Source organism: Coregonus clupeaformis, chromosome 8 (genome assembly GCF_020615455.1).
Source record: "Coregonus clupeaformis isolate EN_2021a chromosome 8, ASM2061545v1, whole genome shotgun sequence".
Classification (NCBI taxonomy): domain Eukaryota; kingdom Metazoa; phylum Chordata; class Actinopteri; order Salmoniformes; family Salmonidae; genus Coregonus; species Coregonus clupeaformis.
The window spans coordinates 16,331,653-16,351,053 of NC_059199.1; the positions used below are offsets into that span (position 1 = coordinate 16,331,653).

Sequence of the window (19,401 nt, forward strand, 5' to 3'; positions counted from 1 at the left end):
AAAATGTTATTTCTTCAGTAGTTGTTATAGGAGCCAGATGAGTGTTCCACTATTGAACTTGAATAAAGAGGGTGCGCATTGACTTACATCAGATAGCACGACGATTCTGCCTGACGAGAGTCGCATAGGAGTGACGCCACCTGACGTAAGACAATGGAGGTTGTGTTGCATTTTATATTTTGTATTAATTCTCATTTGTCAAATAAAAAGTGATAAAAAGATGATTCCCCACATCGTTGTATTGCTTTGAAATATAATTTAATTTAAGGACATATTCCTTTAACTCTCTGTATTGCTGAGTTGAAACAATGCATTTACATCTTGAACATTCCTATACATTTCTTATTCTGTAAACAACACTTTTTAACAAAATCTCTATACACCATATTGCTGTCAGTCTTCTTAAACCACTTTCAGATTTGACTTCTACTGATATGAACCCATACAGAAGTGGTCCATGTCTGTACTAATATGATGACATAGAGAGAGGAAGGAATAAGAGGGCAGACCCAGTAGACTGAGGGGTTATGTTGTTGCTATGTGACCAAGGTTATGGCGGTTTTGGAGCAGTGGCTTCTTCCTTGCTGAGCGGCCTTTCAGGTTATGTTGAAATAGGACTTGTTTTACTGTGGATATAGAAACGTTGTGTGTTTTTTTATCATACAAATGGACGCTATTTATATTGAGTCAATGATGTAGACATGATCCATGTACAGTTGAAGTCGGAAGTTTACATACACCTAAGCGATATACATTTAAACTCAGTTTTTCACAATTCCTGACATTTAATCCTAGTAAAAATTCCCTGTCTTAGGTCAGTTAGGATCACCACTTTATTTTAAGAATGTGAAATGTCAGAATAATAGTAGAGAGAATTATTTATTTCAGCTTTTATTTCTTTCATCACATTCCCAGTGGGTCAGAAGTTTACATACACTCAATTAGTATTTGGTAGCATTGTTCTGTCCACACATTTTCTATAGGATTGAGGTCAGGGCTTTGTGATGGCCACTCCAATACCTTGACTTTGTTGTCCTTAAGCCATTTTGCTACAACTTTGGAAGTATGCTTGGGATCATTGTCCATTTGGAAGACCCATTTGCGACTAAGCTTTAACTTCCTGACTGATGTCTTGAGATGTTGCTTCAATATATCCACATACTTTTCCTTCCTCATGATGCCATCTATTTTCTGAAGTGCACCAGTCCCTCCTGCAGCAAAGCACCCCCACAGCATGATGCTGCCACCCCCGTGCTTCACGGTTGGGATGGTGTTCTTCGGCTTGCAAGTGCCCCCATTTTCCTACAAACATAACGATGGTCATTATGGCCAAACAGTTCTATTTTTGTTTCATCAGACCTGAGGACATTTCTCCAAAAAGTATGATCTTTGTCCCCATGTGCAGTTGCAAACCATAGTCTGGCTTTTTAATGGCGGTTTTGGAGCAGTGGCTTCTTCCTTGCTGAGCGGCCTTTCAGGTTATGTCGAATATAGGACTTGTTTTACTGTGGATATAGATACTTTTGTACCTGTTTCCTCCAGCATCTTCACAAGGTCCTTTGCTGTTGTTCTGGCATTGATTTGCACTTTTCGCACCAAAGTACGTTAATCTCTAGGAGACAGAACGCGTCTCCTTCCTGAGCGGTATGACGGCTGCGTGGTCCCATGGTGTTTATACTTTGTACAGATGAACATGGTACCTTCAGGCGTTTGCAAATTGCTCCCATGGATGAAACAGACTTGTGGAGGTCTACCATTTTTTTTCTGACGTCTTGGCTCATTTATTTTCATTTTCCCATGATGTCAAGCAAAGTGGCATTGAGTTTGAAGGTAGGCCTTGAAATACATCCACAGGTACACCTCCAATGGACTATGCATATATGCTATATGTGAATATTATCTGGGACTAAAGGTGGGTTTATACTTGGTTGGCCGACCTACTATAACAACTTTAACTGTTATGTTGGGACATGTATAATTTGTTTTTAATTCAATGAATGCTTATTTTCATTTACATTTTCCATACTTTCTACTTCTATGTCTATATGTTTTTTATAAAATGTTATTTCTTCAGTAGTCGTTATAGGAGCCAGATGAGTGTTCCACTATTGAACTTGAATAAAGAGGGTGTGCATTGTCTTACATCAGATAGCATGACGATTCCGCCTGACGAGAGTCGCATAGGAGTGACGCCACCTGACGTAAGACAATGGAGGTTGTGTTGCATTTTGTATTTTGTATTAATTCACATTTGTCAAATAAAAAGTGATGATTCCCCACATCGTTTTATTGCTTTGAAATATAATTTAATTTAAGGACATATTCCTTTTACTCTCTGTATTGCTGAGTTGAAACAATGCATTTACATCTTGAACATTCCTATACATTTCTTATTATGTAAACAACACTTTTTAACAAAATCTTTATACACCATATTGCTGTCAGTCTTCTTAAACCACTTTCAGATTTGACTTCTACTGATATGAACCCATACAGAAGTGGTCCATGTCTGTACTAATATGATGACATAGAGAGAGGAAGGAATAAGAGGGCAGACCCAGTAGACTGAGGGGTTATGTTGTTGCTATGTGACCAATGACCATATTAGTTTCTATATTGCGATCCCCAAGGATGTGGAGTAGTTACAGGCCTGTCCTGAAGGGGGCGATAAGGAACCCCAGATGTTTACATTAGTATACACACTAAAGGTGAAGTCTCTAACTGCTTTCACCTGTAACCTTTCTCTCCACATGTTTGTTTCTTCACACATGTTGTACGTGTCCCACACTCTACACTCTACAACATATTTTTAGAGGTAAATAGTTGACAAAAATGGATTCATGTATTCAACATGTAATGATGTGAAGCAAAATGAAACTATACACTTTAACCTGGAAACCCGGTTACCCAGTTCCAGCTTTGAAACTCCTCCAATCTCTGGTCAGTGGTAATACATTCCACACAGCTCTGCCTCTGATGTACACATACACACAAACAAATGTGTGTGTGTGTGTGTGTCTGTATGAAGTTCTGTCTGTGTGAAGAAGTCAATTTCCATTGTGGCACAACTGAGGTTAGCTGGCTAGGCTTGCCACCTGACAGCTGAGCACAGGTTTGAGAGGAGGCCTACACTATCTATCTATCTATCTATCTATCTATCTATCTATCTACTATCTTTCTATCTAATATAATATGAATAGACTATAAACCGCTACTCTTTTTTCTCAGACATTTTACATTCCTCTTGAATCTTTCTCTCTCAGTTTTTCTGTGTGACTGTGAAGAGGCGTGATCTAAGCAGACTGTCATCATATAGGAAGTAGAGGGGTTTGTCAGAAGGACTATAGTTCTAGAGAAAGTCACTTGTCAGTGGGGACAGAATGGAGAGCACCTTGCTCTGTTTGCTACTAGGTAAGTACTGAGTTAGTGTGTGTTTGTGTGAACACTAATTACCTGATTTACTAAGCCCTTAAGGTAAAAAGGAATAAGACATTCATGGAAATGAAGACAGTTTCAAGCTTTAACTTTGTTTTTTTGTATCCCTTATTGAGAAAACATTAGTAAACGGCACTAAAAGGAAATTGCAGCAAAATATGGTGTAGATATTGTGACCATACTACATTGATGTTGCATCACGGTGAGAACCTGAGCTTATAGAGATGATGCCATGCAGACATGGTTAGTGTTTGTGGTGTGCGTTTAGCCAGGTCATCACTCAGGAATTAAAGATTGATGCTAACTCAGTGCTTGCAAAATGTGCTGTCAATGACAATGAATACAAAATGCAATATTTGTTGTATGTGTTGCAGTATCAAGTTGTGATTATTGTAAATGGTTGTGGTTTCCTTCGCTACAGTTATAGTAAACTGTGTTAAGAGATGAATGAGTGGTGTTTTGGTGTTTTTGGTCTCTGTACTCTCACTGTGTGCAGAACATGGGAAGTCAGTGGCCATTTATAGCTGCAGTCTGTAATTCAAACTACCTTAAAATGGACACCCTGCCACTTGTTGTGGTATTCGGCTGAGGGAAGGGACTAAGGAAATTCATTAATCTACATTGTTGTCACGAGGGTCTATGTCGTCCAAGTATGACCAAGGCGCAGCGTGTCCAAGAAACATGACTTTATTAAATAAACGTTATCGGACTACAAACAAAAGACGACTCAATGAAGTCCACGGTACACTGACCAAAAGGAACAAAAACCCACAACCCACATGAGAACACAAACAGTTTAAATATGGCTCCCAATCAGAGATAACGAGCCGACAGCTGACACTCGTTACCTCCGATTGGGAGTCACACGACACTACAAAACACTCACCCAAAACACAACCAAACGAATACACCCTATACAACAAAACCCCACAACAAAACCCAACAAAACAAATACACCCTGGCTCAAATACAAAAGTCCCGGAGCCAGAGTGTCACAGTACCCCCCCCCTAAAGGTGCGACCTCCGGGCGCACCAGCATACAGTCTAGGGGAGGGTCTGGGTGGGCGTCTGTCCACGGTGGCGGTTCTGGCCCTGGTCGTGGTCCCCACCCCACCTTAGTCACCACCCGCTTCCCTAGCCTCCTCCACATGACCACCCTCCAACTTACCCCACCTGGATTTAGGGGCAGCACCGGGCTAAGAGGCAGCACCAGGATAAGGGGCAGCACCGGGCTAAGGGACAGCATCGGGCTAAGGGACAGCACCGGACTCAATGGCGGATCCTGGCTGGCTGGCTCTGGCGGATCCTGGCTGGACGGCTCTGGCGGATCCTGGCTGGACGGCTCATGGCTGGCTGAAAGATCTGGCTGCTCATGGCTGGCTGACGGATCTGGCTGCTCGTGGCTGGCTGACGGATCTGGCTGCTCATGGCTGGCTGACGGATCTGGCTGCTCATGGCTGGCTGACGGATCTGGCTGCTCATGGCTTGGCTGACGGATCTGGCTGCTCATGGCTGGCCGACGGATCTGGCTGCTCGTGGCTGGCTGACGGATCTGGCTGCTCGTGGCTGGCTGACGGATCTGGCTGCTCGTGGCCTGGCTGACGGATCTGGCTGCTCGTGGCGCTGGCTGACGGATCTGGCTGCTCATGGCTGGCTGACGGATCTGGCTGCTCATGGCTGGCGGAAGGCTCTGGCTGATCCTGTCTGGCGGAAGGCTCTGGCTGATCCTGTCTGGCGGAAGGCTCTAGCGGCTCCGGTCTGGCGGACGGCTTTGAAGGCTCATGGCAGACGGGCGGCTTTGCAGGCTCAGTACAGATGGCCAGTTCAAGCGCCTTAGGGCAGACGGGCAGTTCAGGCCCCGTTGGGCAGACGGCAGACTCTGGCCGTCTGAGGCGCACCGTAGGCCTGGTGCGTGGTGCCGGAACTGGAGGTACCGGGCTGAGGACACGCATCTCAGGGCTAGTGCGGGGAGAAGCAACAGGGCATGCTGGACCCTGGGGACGCACATAAGGCCTAGTGCGGAGAGCAGGAACAGGGCATGCTGGACCCTGGGGACGCACATAAGGCCTAGTGCGGAGAGCAGGAACAGGGCATGCTGGACCCTGGGGACGCACATAAGGCCTAGTGCGGAGAGCAGCAACAGGACGCACAGGACTCGGGGAACACACAGGAGGCTTGGTGCGTGGTGTAGGCACTGGTGGGAAAAGGCTGGAGACACGCACCATACAGCTAGTGCGTGGAGGAGACACAGGGCTCTGCAGACGTACAGGAAGCCTAGTGCGTGGTGTAGGCACTGGTGGTACTGGGCTGGAGCGGGGAGGTGGCGCCGGAAATACCGGACCGTGCAGGCTTACTGGCCCCCTTGAGCACTGAGCCTGCCCAACCTTACCCGGGTTGATGCTCCCCGTCGCCCGACCAGTACGGGAGGTGGAATAACCCGCACCGGCCTATGTGGGCGAACCGGGGACACCATGCGTAAGGCTGGTGCCATGTAAGCCGGCCCGAGGAGACGCACTGGTGGCCAGATACGTTGGGCCGGCTTCATGACATCCGGCTCAACGCTCAATCTAGCCCGGCCGATACGTGGAGCTGGAATGTACCGAACCGGGCTATGCCTGCGTACAGGAGACACCATGCGCTCTACTGCGTAACACGGTGTCTGCCCGTACTCTCGCTCTCCACGGTAAGTCCAGGGAGTAGGCGCAGGTCTCCTACCTGACTTTGCCACACTCCCTTTAAGCCCCCCCCCAAGAAATTTTTGGGTAGTACCCACGGGCTTCCAGCCTTGACTCCGTGCTGCCTCCTCATACCGCCTCCTCTCGGCTTTAGCTGCCTCCAGCTCTTCACGAGGGCGGCGATATTCTCCTGGTTGTGCCCAAGGACCCTTTCCATCCAGTATCTCCTCCCATGTCCATGAATCCTTGATAGGCGTCCATAAATCCTGTGTAGGTAGGTCCTGTTGCCGCTTGACACGCTGCTTGGTCCTTTTACGGTGGGTTTTTCTGTCACGAGGGTCTATGTCGTCCAAGTATGACCAAGGCGCAGCGTGTCCAAGAAACATGACTTTATTAAATAAACGTTATCGGACTACAAACAAAAGACGACTCAATGAAGTCCACGGTACACTGACCAAAAGGAACAAAAACCCACAACCCACATGAGAACACAAACAGTTTAAATATGGCTCCCAATCAGAGATAACGAGCCGACAGCTGACACTCGTTACCTCCGATTGGGAGTCACACGACACTACAAAACACTCACCCAAAACACAACCAAACGAATACACCCTATACAACAAAACCCCACAACAAAACCCAACAAAACAAATACACCCTGGCTCAAATACAAAAGTCCCGGAGCCAGAGTGTCACAATTGTTCACAATAATTGTCATAAAATAAACATACATTTTGGGTTATGATGGAATAAGACTTGAATTGCTGTGATTCATTTAGTAGTGTAGAAATCCATGTAGAAAACGCAGATTGCATCTTTAAAATAAAGTACAGGATGGATTTGGTCATCAGTAACATGAATATGGCATGTTGTTATTTATTTCAAGCTAAAATTGGAGCAATGTGACTTTCTTTGTTGTAGTGCTGAGTATACACATCTACTCTGGACACTCTGAAGATGATTATGGTAGATATTTGTACACTTGATCAAGCCTTCATCTCTTAATGCTTCATTATGTTTCTTTGTGATGTTTAAAGCTGCTTTTGGATAGACATATTTTGTGTTTTGAGTGTCTCAAAATAACATTTGTAAAGCAATTTTATCATGCTGGTTTTATTTTGAGCAGGACAGGCAAAGGCTGTTCTGACCATACACTCCAAATACTCCCAGATATTCAGTGGAGAGTCTGTTACTCTCAGATGTAACATACAGAGAGGAGAAGTCACTGACTGGAAATACACATGGCGCAAGGATGTTGTAGACTCCCACAGTAGGGAGCATGAATATGAGATCAGTGAGGTTAAGATGTCAGATAGTGGTGACTACAGGTGTCTCGGTACACATATTGATCAGAAGAAGCATTCTAAGTGGAGTGATACAGTCAGACTGACGGTGACAGGTAAGTCATCTTATATCTCATTCACATCAGTGCCTCCATGCCCATAACCACTTGACATTTGGCCCCATTTTAAGGATGCTATTTTGTCGTTTAAAAAATGTCAGCCTACCATTGCTGTTCAGATTCCTCCATTAATTCTTCCTCATTTCATTTGATAATTGAAGAAATATGGGGTAAGAGCATACTTTTAACTGATTGGTGCACTAATTGCATTTGTCTTCATTTAATTGTTTCCTCAGCTCTGCCTACAGCCTCAGTGAAGATAGTCACTACCCAGGAACCACTGTACTCCGGAGACACAGTCAAGCTGCAGTGTGACATATCAGACTACACAGACTGGACGTACCACTGGTTAATAAATAAAGAACGGCTTTCCAGTCACACCAGTAAAACCACCACCATCTTTCTCTCTGACCAGGCTGGTCAGTACCAGTGTGAGGGGACAAGGACAAGACGGCCCCAGAAGTTATATCTCAGCTCATCTCTCCACATCAGCGTCACTGGTGAGCTAATTATTTATCTTCAATCACTATCTGGACATTCAGAAATCTGAGCCAATGAGGGTTCATCTAATTACATATATACAGTATACACTGTAAATTGAAACTGAATAGAGTGAACATACCCCTAAAATCAGCTTTTATCAAAACTTAACTGCAACAGCTAAATAATTAAAAATGGCCAAGCATGTATCCAGATGTTTTGATATTCTGCTATCTGTTTTCTTAGCTCTGCCTGAAACTACACTGACCGTAAATCCAAACCCTGCATACACTGGAGAGATAGTAACTCTGACATGTTCAGTGGGGTCTGACAGTGACTGGAGCTATACATGGTACAAAGACAAAACTAAGAAAGTAGTGACCTTGTCTGGCAGACACACTACAACAGGAGCCACCTTCACCATCAGTAGAGCTGCTGAGTCTGACCAGGGTCTCTACTGGTGTCAGGGAGAGATCCAGTCCAGATCCATTTCATCAATCATCAGTGATCCTGTCAATATCACTGTGATTGGTGAGGAATTGTGTGTGTGTGTGTGTGTGTGTGTGTGTATCTGTGTGTGTGTAAACATCACTGTATATGTCAGTATTCTGATTAGGACCCTGCTGGTCCTAATCACACAGGAGGATATGTGTGTAGAGCTGGGAGAGGAGACCCAGTCTATGACACACTCTACAGTGAACCTCAGTTTCTCTGGTCAGGAGGTAACTAACTGCATTGAAACTGCATTTAACCACATTTAAGTCATCCTCATGTGTGTATATATAACTATAAGTTTGACTTTTCCTCTTTGTTTCAGACCTGCATCCTTCAGTGTCTCTCAGAATAAGACCCAACAGAACTCAACACTTTACATCAAAGTCTCTCTCACTGAGCTGTGAGGAGAAGGGGAACTCTACTGGATGGAGACTGAAGAGATACAGAGAGAGAGGAGTGGAGTCAGGGTGTGGCTCTAACTGGGGATCAATAGCAGGGTCCACATGTACCATCAGGTCCACACTTGAAAAGGACAGTGGAGTGTACAGGTGTGAGTCTGCATCAGGAGAGTACAGTAATGCTGTCAACATCACAGTGGATGGTACGTTGTCACGTTAGTTTAATGACGGGACAGACCAAGGCGCAGCGTGATATACGTACATGTTTATTAAACCAATAAACACTCGACAAAACAATAAACGAAACGAAACGTGAAGTCCAAGGTAGCACACACAACATACCTTACAAGGAACAAGATCCCACAACCCACTAGTGCCAATAGGCTGCCTAAGTATGATCCCCAATCAGAGACAACGAGCTACAGCTGCCTCTGATTGGGAACCACACCGGCCAACATAGATCTACACATAATAAATCAAAACGTAGAAAACACCACAAAGAATATACACACCCTGACTCAACATATAAGAGTCCCCTGAGTCAGGGCGTGAGAGTACCCCCCAACGAGTGCGGACTCCGACCGCACCAACCTGACATGACAGGGAAGGGTCCGGGTGGGCATTCCGCCTCGGAGACGGATCCGTCTCCGGGCGTGAAGACCACAATCTCTCCTCCCTCCCATTACGCCCCTGGTCCGGTCTGGACCTCAGCGCGCTGCTTCCCCTCTCCTTCCTCTGACGATACACCAGACCCTGTCTGGACCCTGGTGTGAGAGACCCCGAACCTGGAGAGGGGCTGACGTCAGGCTCTGGACTGGAGCCGCTGACCGGAGCTGGACTAGGCACCGGTGGAGCGGACTGCTCTGGCTCCGGAGTGGAGCCGCTGACCGGAGCTGAATCAGGCACCGGTGGAGCGGACTGCTCTGGTTCTGGAGTGGAACAGCTGACCGGAACTGGATCAGGCACCGTTGGAGCGGACTGCTCTGGCTCCGGAGTGGAGCAGCTGACCGGTGCCGGACCAGGCACCGGTGGAACGGGCACGGGCCGTGCCGGACTGGACAAACGCACCACTGGTCTGGTGCGAGGCGCAGGCACGGGCCGGACCGGACTAGGAACACGCAACACTGGCTTGGTGCGAGGGGCAGGAACGGGCCGTGCCGGACTGGCGACGCGCACCACTGGCTTGGTGCGAGGAGCAGGAACAGGCCGGGCCGGACTGGCGACGCGCACCACTGGCTTCGTGCGCGGAGCTGGAACAGGCCGAGCCGGACTGGCGACGCGCACCACTAGCTTGGTGCGAGGAGCAGAAACAAGCCGGGCCGGACTGGCGACGCGCACCACTGGCTTTGTGTGAGGAGCAGGAACAGGCCGGGCCGGACTGGCGACGCGCACCACTGGCTTGGTGCGAGGAGCAGGAACGGGCCGGACCAGACTGTGAAGGCGGACTGGAGGTCTGGTGCGAAGAGCTGGCACAACCCGTCCTGGCTGGCTGCCCACTTTCGAACTACACGTGCGGGGCGCTGGCACAGGACGCACTGGGCTGTGCATGCGCACTGGCGATACCGTTCTCAGAACTGGCGCAGGATATGCAGGACCGAGGAGGCGTACTGGAGACCAGGAGCGTTGAGCCGGCACACCCCGTCCTGGCTGGATGCCCATCTTCGCACGGCACGTGCGTGGTGCAAGCACAGGACGTACAGGACTGTGCCGGCGCACTGGCGACACAGTAAGTAGCTCCGCATAACACGGAGCTTGCCCAGTCATACGCTTCCTCGCGTGAGTACGGGGAGTTGGCTCTGCTCTAACCCTAGGCTCCGCCAGCCCCCCCAATTTTTTTTTATTGGGGCTGCTTCTTGGGCTTCCTCCTCGACCGGCCTCCTCCGTGTTGCCGTTGCTCCTCTCCTGCCTGGGCATCTACCTTAGCCCATGGTCCTTTCCCCGCGAATATCTCCTCCCATGACCACAAATTGGCCACCTGTGACATGGCCATCCGCTCCGCCTGAACACGCTGCTTGGTCCTCGTTTGGTGGGATCTTCTGTCACGTTTGTTTAAGGACAGGACAGACCAAGGCGCAGCGTGATATACGTACATGTTTATTAAACCAATAAACACTCGACAAAACAATAAACGAAACGAAACGTGAAGTCCAAGGTAGCACACACAACATACCTTACAAGGAACAAGATCCCACAACCCACTAGTGCCAATAGGCTGCCTAAGTATGATCCCCAATCAGAGACAACGAGCTACAGCTGCCTCTGATTGGGAACCACACCGGCCAACATAGATCTACACATAATAGATCAAAACATAGAAAACACTACAAAGAATATACACACCCTGACTCAACATATAAGAGTCCTCTGAGTCAGGGCGTGACATACGTCTATTGTACAATATTCACTAACCTTTTTTACATTTCAATGTATGATAATAATGTTCAATTCTGAAACTGAATGAATGTATCTCATATAAAATGCAAGCTCATAAGACGTTAAGATATTGTGAGTGATTACTCCTGATTTACAGTTTTATTTATATCTTATGTTACACAGCTGGTGTTGTGATCCTGGAAAACCCTGCCTATCCCATGACTGAGGGAGACTCTGTGACTCTGCGCTGTACAAATAGATATCAGGAAACAAACCCAAACCCCAAGGTTGATTTCTACAAAGATGGAGTACTCATCAGGAATGAGACCACAGGAGAGATGACCATTCCGGCAGTATCCAAGTCAGATGAAGGCTTCTATAAGTGTAAATCTAATGAAGGAGAATCACCAGAGAGCTGGGTGACAGTGAGAGGTGAGAAAATAATTATGATCACCTTACATTTGTATAATATCTGTGGTCATCAGTGATTTGTATTGTTAAAAAGCATACTGTAGGTTTGGAGTTGCAAGCTCAGGCTGGTCATCTGATCTCAAGTTAGATGTCAAATATATAATGTATCTACAGAATTGTTTCACTTTTCCACTACTTTATTTATTTTCTATAACTACCTCAGAGTCTGATGGTGATTTGCTGTTCTCTCTCCAGGCATAACTCCTGGACCCTCTACATCAGTCCTAGTAGTAGTGGTTGTGGGCCTGGTTGTTGCTGGTGTTCTAATGGCCATTCTCCTGTTACTGCTGTGTCGATATAAAAACGCCAAAGGTGAGACTTTTATCAATTCTCATTTAACTTGTTTAAGAGAAAAATGTCTAATTACAAAAGATCAAAACAATAATGTCCTGATATAATAATATGCATTTTTCATTACAGGTTCCTGTTGTAACAGGATATTCTCGTGAGTACATCTGTCTTTCAACTACGTTCCTTTTCATACAGTAAAATATCATCTGTGTGTTTCATGAGTATCTCTCTCCGTGTAGGCCCCCCCAGCCACACAGCACCAACCTGGACCCCCAACAGGACCAAGGATCTACCCAGAGCCAGGCTCTTGATGCTGGGTATACACACCTGCAGCATGGTCAGTCTCTCAGCCCAGATCACTATCACTCTCCTCTCTCTGTAACTTCATCCGCTGACCTTTCACTATCCACTTTGTGTTAAACATGTTACTGTACTCTATGTCCCTAGGCAATCTGAGGGATAACCAACCAATTAATATTTCTCTCTCTTCTTTGACCAACAGGTGGCGCTAACATCTACGATACAATCACTCCCTCAGACAATAATGACAATGGTACTGTTACTCTATGTTAAGTTTAGCATGAATACAGTATAGCGTTGTTGTTGCAGTTGTTCTTCATGTGTTTAATATGACTAGCATACTAAGACTAAGTAGAGATATTAGTGTATTACCTGTATGTTTCAGATGTTGCTGCTGCTACTGCTGGACCAAGTGATGTGATGTACGCCCAGATTCAACTCAAAAAGTTGGACAAGAAAAAGAAAAGTAATTCTTAACTGTCACATAAATTAATACAAAATGTAGCAGTGTTTTTTACTCATCAAACTTACAAATTCTCTCCTCCTCCTCCTCTTCCTCCTCCTCCTCCTCCTTAGAAAAGCCAGCTGATCCAAAAGAAAGTCCAGTCTATTCTGAGGTCAAGACAGGGAAGGCCACAGGTAAGACCCATTCTACAGGTCGGCAGTCAGTGAAATCTAAATGTACAATTTTGGAATTTCAATGAAGATGCAGAATATGGAATAAGCTAATTCCATCATTTGTTGACTGGATATTTCCATTTTCAGCAGGAACTGGACCTGTTGATGTGACCTATGCTGAGGTTGACCTTAAACAGAAGGCCAAAGCCAAGAAGAAGAAAGGTAAGACTATAAATCTCTCCTTCCATATTCCCCCTATCATAACCTCACACCTCTTTGACCCCTTATTGACTAGCTGTATATTATTATGTATATAACTGTTATATTATTCTGATGTTTATCCTCACCCCTTAAAGAAACAGAAACCCCACCTGAGGCAGATTCGGTCTATTCTCAAGTGAAGCCAGTCACAGCCCCAGGTAAGACTAATAGCCATATGCTATTGATACTTAATATGATACTAATATGGAACTATTTCTCTGAAGTATAATGTATGTATTTAAAGTATGTATTTTTGTTTGATTCTTAAGAGTTTGTTTGACTGCATGTCCTCAACAACTTTGTTTGGTGATATGTTTCAGGACCTTGAGGGGGGCAGGGATTGACGGATGGAAGGATGGAGTGATGGAGGGATGGATGGGTGGAAGGATGGAGGGATGGAGGGATGGAGGGATGGAAGGATGGAAGGATGGAAGGATGGAAGGATGGAAGGATGGAGTGATGGAGGGATGGAGGGACACACCATCAGAGGAGGAGCGGAAGGATATGCGGGAACATGGATTATGCACGCTCAACACACGCAAGCAAACAGACACACACACACAATAACACCTTGTACTTTAAGGATTTTTTTTCGTATTTTATTTACCAACAGATACAGTGGGGAGAACAAGTATTTGATACACTGCCGATTTTGCAGGTTTTCCTACTTACAAAGCACGTAGAGGTCTGTAATTTTTATCATAGGTACACTTCAACTGTGAGAGACGGAATCTAATACAAAAATCCAGAAAATCATATTGTATGATTTTTAAGTAATTAATTTGCATTTTATTGCATGACATACAGTGGGGAGAACAAGTATTTGATACACTGCCGATTTTGCAGGTTTTCCTACTTACAAAGCATGTAGAGGTCTGTAATTTTTATCATAGGTACACTTCAACTGTGAGAGACGGAATCTAAAACAAAAATCCAGAAAATCACATTGTATGATTTTTAAGTAATTAATTTGCATTGTATTGCATGACATAAGTATTTGATACATCAGAAAAGCAGAACTTAATATTTGGTACAGAAACATTTGTTTGCAATTACAGAGATCATACGTTTCCTGTAGGTCTTGACCAGGTTTGCACACACTGCAGCAGGGATTTTGGCCAACTCCTCCATACAGACCTTCTCCAGATCCTTCAGGTTTCGGGGCTGTCGCTGGGCAATACGGACTTTCAGCTCCCTCCAAAGATTTTCTATTGGGTTCAGGTCTGGAGACTGGCTAGGTCACTCCAGGACCTTGAGATGCTTCTTACGGAGCCACTCCTTAGTTGCCCTGGCTGTGTGTTTCGGGTCATTGTCATGCTGGAAGACCAAGCCATGACCCATCTTCAATGCTCTTACTGAGGGAAGGAGGTTGTTGGTCAAGATCTCGCGATACATGGCCCCATCCATCCTCCCCTCAATATGGTGCAGTCGTCCTGTCCCCTTTGCAGAAAAGCATCCCCAAAGAATGATGTTTCCACCTCCATGCTTCACGGTTGGGATGGTGTTCTTGGGGTTGTACTCATCCTTCTTCTTCCTCCAAACACGGCGAGTGGAGTTTAGACCAAAAAGGTATATTTTTGTCTCATCAGACCACATGACCTTCTCCCATTCCTCCTCTGGATCATCCAGATGGTCATTGGCAAACTTCAGATGGGCCTGGACATGCGCTGGCTTGAGCAGGGGGACCTTGCATGCGCTGCAGGATTTTAATCCATGACGGTGTAGTGTGTTACTAATGGTTTTCTTTGAGACTGTGGTCCCAGCTCTGTTCAGGTCATTGACCAGGTCCTGCCGTGTAGTTCTGGTCTGATCCCTCACCTTCCTCATGATCATTGATGCCCCACGAGGTGAGATCTTGCATGGAGCCCCAGACCGAGGGTTATTGACCGTCATCTTGAACATCTTCCATTTTCGAATAATTGCGCCAAAAGTTGTTGCCTTCTCACCAAGCTGCTTGCCTATTGTCCTGTATCCCATCCCAGCCTTGTGCCGGTCTACAATTTTATCCCTGATGTCCTTACACAGCTTTCTGGTCTTGGCCATTGTGGAGAGGTTGGAGTCTGTTTGATTGAGTGTGTGGACAGGTGTCTTTTATACGGGTAACGAGTTCAAACAGGTAGAGTTAATACAGGTAATAAGTGGAGAACAGGAGTGCTTCTTAAAGAAAAGCGAACAGGTCTGTGAGAGCCGGAATTCTTAATGGTTGGTAGGTGATCAAATACTTATGTCATGCAATAAAATGCAAATTAATTACTTAAAAATCATACAATGTGATTTTCTCCATACAGACCTTCTCCAGATCCTTTTGGCAACACAGACTTTCAACTCCCTCCAAAGATTGTCTATGGGGTTGAGATCTGGAGACTGGCTAGGCCACTCCAGGACCTTTAAATGCTTCTTACGAAGCCACTCCTTCGTTGCCCGGGCAGTGTGTTTGGGATCATTGTCATGCTGAAAGACCCAGCCACGTTTCATCTTCAATGCCCTTGCTGATGGAAGGAGGTTTTCACTCAAAATCTCACGATACATGGCCCCATTCATTCTTTCCTTTACACGGATCAGTCGTCCTGGTCCCTTTGCAGAAAAACAGCCACAAAGCATAATGTTTCCACCCCCATGCTTCACAGTAGGTATGGTGTTCTTTGGATGCAACTCAGCATTCTTTGTCCTCCAAACACGACGAGTTGAGTTTTTACCAAAAAGTTGTATTTTGGTTTCAACTGACCATATGACATTCTCCCAATCCTCTTCTGGATCATTCAAATGCACTCTAGCAAACTTCAGACGGGCCTGGACATGTACTGGCTTAATCAGGGGGACACGTCTGGCACTGCAGGATTTGAGTCCCTGGCAGCGTAGTGTGTTACTGATGGTAGGCTTTGTTACTTTAGTCCCAGCTCTCTGCAGGTCATTCACTAGGTCCCCCCGTGTGGTTCTGGGATTTTTGCTCACCGCTCTTGTGATCATTTTGACCCCACGGGGTGAGATCTTGCGTGGAGCCCCAGATCGAGGGAGATTATCAGTGGTCTTGTATGTCTTCCATTTCCTAATAATTGCTCCCACAGTTGATTTCTTCAAACCAAGCTGCTTACCTATTGCAGATTCAGTCTTCCCAGCCTGGTGCAGGTCTACAATTTTGTTTCTGGTGTCCTTTGACAGCTCTTTGGTCTTGGCCATAGTGGAGTTTGGAGTGTGACTGCTTGAGGTTGTGGACAGGTGTCTTTTATACTGATAACAAGTTCAAACAGGTGCCATTAATACAGGTAACGAGTGGAGGACAGAGGAGCCTCTTAAAGTCTTAACTCTTAAGTCTCCCGAGTGGCGCAGTGGTCTAAGGCACTGCATCGCAGTGCTAGCTGTGCCACTAGAGATCCTGGTTTGAATCCAGGCTCTGTCGTAGCCGGCCGCGACCGGGAGACCCATGGGTCGGCGCACAATTGGCCCAGCGTCGTCCAGGGTAGGGGAGGGAATGGCCGGCAGGGGATGTAGCTCAGTTGGTAGAGCATGGCGTTTGCAACGCCAGGGTTGTGGGTTCGATAAAATAATGTATGTGCTAACTGTAAGTCGCTCTGGATAAGAGCGTCTGCTAAATGACTGAAATGTAAAATGTTAAAGAAGAAGTTACAGGTCTGTGAGAGCCAGAAATCTTGCTTGTTTGTAGGTGACCAAATACTTATTTTCCACCATAATTTGCAAATAAATTCATTAAAAATCCTACAATGTGATTTTCTTTATTTTTTTCTCTCAATTTGTCTGTCATAGTTGACGTGTACCTATGATGAAAATTACAGGCCTCTCTCATCTTTTTAAGTGGGAGAACTTGCACAATTGGTGGCTGACTAAATACTTTTTTCCCCCACTGTATATCTGTCATTCAGATGATACAATAACATATTTGTATATGAATTTCCAAAATATTATAGGTATTATTCACATTTTCTTCTAATGAGCTGTACTTTTACAATATCTTTGTATTGTGCTTTTTTAATAAACTATTTTTTATCCACCAGATGGCATGAGTGCTTTCTTACAGTAAATGGATATTGTCATCATCATCAACTTTTCCATATAACCTGCTTTGGTCAAACTTCCTTTCAGCCTAATATAGATCTTAGGCTCTTTAATGTGTGAGTTAAAGTAAAAATGCCGTACCCCATCAGTGGAAGACCCATTGAGATTTTCAGAATGACTTTTTGGGGAAGAGTGTGCCTTCTCAGTTTTATGATGTCATATTCAAACAGACCACCATAGTCCCTGTGCCCAAGAAAGCGAAGGTAACCTTCATAAATGATTAGTCCTCTCCTGTACTCCTTGTTCACCCACGACTGCGTGGCCAAGCACGACTCCAACACCATCATTAAGTTTGCTGACGACACAACAGTGGTAGGCCTGATCACAGACAACAATGAGACAGCCTATAGGCAGGAGGTCAGAGACCTGGCAGTGTGGTGCCAGGACAACAACCTCTCCCTCAATGTGAGCAAGACAAAGGAGCTCATCGTGGAATGTAGGAAAAGGAGGGCCGAACAGGCCCCCATTAGCATCGACGGGGCTGTAGTGGAGTGGGTCGAGAGTTTCAAGGTCATTGGTGTCCACATCACCAACAAACTATCATGGTCCAAACACACCAAGACAGTCGTGAAGAGGGCACGACAACACCTTTTCCCCCTCAGGAGACTGAAAAGATTTGGCAGGGGTCCCCAGATCCTCAAAAGGTTCTACAGCTGCACCATCGAGAGCATCCTGACCGGTTGCATCACCACCTGGTATGGCAACTGCTTGGCATCTAACCGTAAGGCATTACAGATGGTAGTGCGTACGGCCCAGTACATCACTGGGGCCAACCTTCCTGCCATCCAGGACCTATATACTAGGCGGTGTCAGAGGAAGGCCCAAAGAATTTTCAAATACTCCAGTCATCCAAGTAATTGACTGTTCTCTCTGCTACTGCACGGCAAGCGGTACCAGAACGCCAAGTCTAGGTCCAAAAGGCTCCTTAACAGCTTCTACCCCCAAGCCATAAGACCGCTGAACAATTAATCAAATGGCCACCTGGACTGTTTACATTGACCCCCCCCCCACCCCCTTTATTTTTACACTGCTGCTACTCGCTGTTTATCATTTATGCATGTTCACTTTACCCCTACCTACATGTACAAATTATCTTGACTAACCTGTACCCCCGCACATTGTCTCGGTACCAGTACCCCCTGTATATAGCCTCGTTATTGTTATATAATTTTCTTGTGTTACTTAATTTTTTACTTTAGTTTATTTAGTAAATATTTTCTTAACTCTATATTTTGAACTGCATTATTGGTTAAGGGCTTGTAAGTAAGCATTTCACAGTAAGGTCTACACCTGTTGTATTTGCGCATGTGAAAATGTATGCACTCACTAACTGTAAGTCGCTCTGGATAAGAGCGCCTTCTAAATGACTAAAATGTAAAATGTAATGTGACAAATACAATTTGATTTGATATGATTTGATATCCTGTCTGCAGGAGTTCTGAGGAGCTGGTCAGTACTGGTACTGTGTATCACATCCTTTTAATATTGAAATGTGGACATGCAAGTCTATGATGGCAAAGGGGTCTTCCAAGTAAGCAAAGCTCAGACTCATGGGCCAGGGTCTGGTATTTACATGGAAACAATATTGAATATTTGAATTACTGTGTTGAATTCCAGGTAGTAACCTACGGATGCATGATTACCAGTTCTCCCATATTGCCTCCTCATCCTAAAGATAGGTCATGCCGAATAATTACGTTAGTGGTGTATGACTATTTTCAGTATCCCTGCATGGTCTGGAAGGTCACTGTTCCAGTTAGGGGGTTTCTGTGTCTATGTGTTTATGTCTATGTGGTCAGGCAGACAGCCAGCAGCCATGTCATTGTCACTGCTCCTGAGAAACAGAAACTGGAAATGACATCACCAAAAGATGTTACCTGAAACGTAGAAGTGGGGCCTTTGTCAGAAACCTTGGACCCAATACCTTCTGAAAAGGTTGGCAGGTGTTTCATATCCCTCAGCCACACTGTCCTATGACCATGCTGAATAAGTCATACAAACACTTCTCCAGACATATGAAGCCTAGATGAAAATGCACACACACTGTTATGATATTTTCTCTCTCTCTGGCCTCTCTCTCTATAACCCCCTCTCGCTCGCTCTCTCTCCCTCTCTCCTCTCTCTCTCT

At 45.6% G+C, this 19,401-nt stretch overlaps 1 protein-coding gene and 2 long non-coding RNA genes across 3 annotated transcripts; all 3 read left to right on the top strand.

Moving 5' to 3' along the window:
• The first annotated feature begins 7,440 nt into the window (after positions 1-7,440).
• Positions 7,441-8,479, top strand: LOC123491362. The gene is made up of 3 exons (XR_006661298.1): positions 7,441-7,512; positions 7,752-8,015; positions 8,242-8,479. It is a non-coding gene; the product is annotated as an uncharacterized LOC123491362 (long non-coding RNA).
• Positions 8,480-8,620: 141 nt separating this feature from the next.
• On the top strand, positions 8,621-13,542 carry LOC123491441 (low affinity immunoglobulin gamma Fc region receptor II-c-like; the record flags this gene model as incomplete). Its single annotated transcript, XM_045222221.1, has 11 exons — positions 8,621-8,717; positions 8,813-9,091; positions 11,445-11,693; positions 11,928-12,044; positions 12,153-12,177; positions 12,263-12,360; positions 12,526-12,576; positions 12,900-12,962; positions 13,089-13,163; positions 13,298-13,360; positions 13,523-13,542. Coding segments are annotated over 11 exons (1,125 nt in total), but the record flags the coding sequence as incomplete, so codon positions are not given.
• LOC121561943 lies at positions 12,525-12,962 on the top strand. Its single transcript, XR_005999357.2, has 3 exons — positions 12,525-12,576; positions 12,709-12,789; positions 12,900-12,962. It is a non-coding gene; the product is annotated as an uncharacterized LOC121561943 (long non-coding RNA).
• Positions 13,543-19,401: the final 5,859 nt, after the last annotated feature.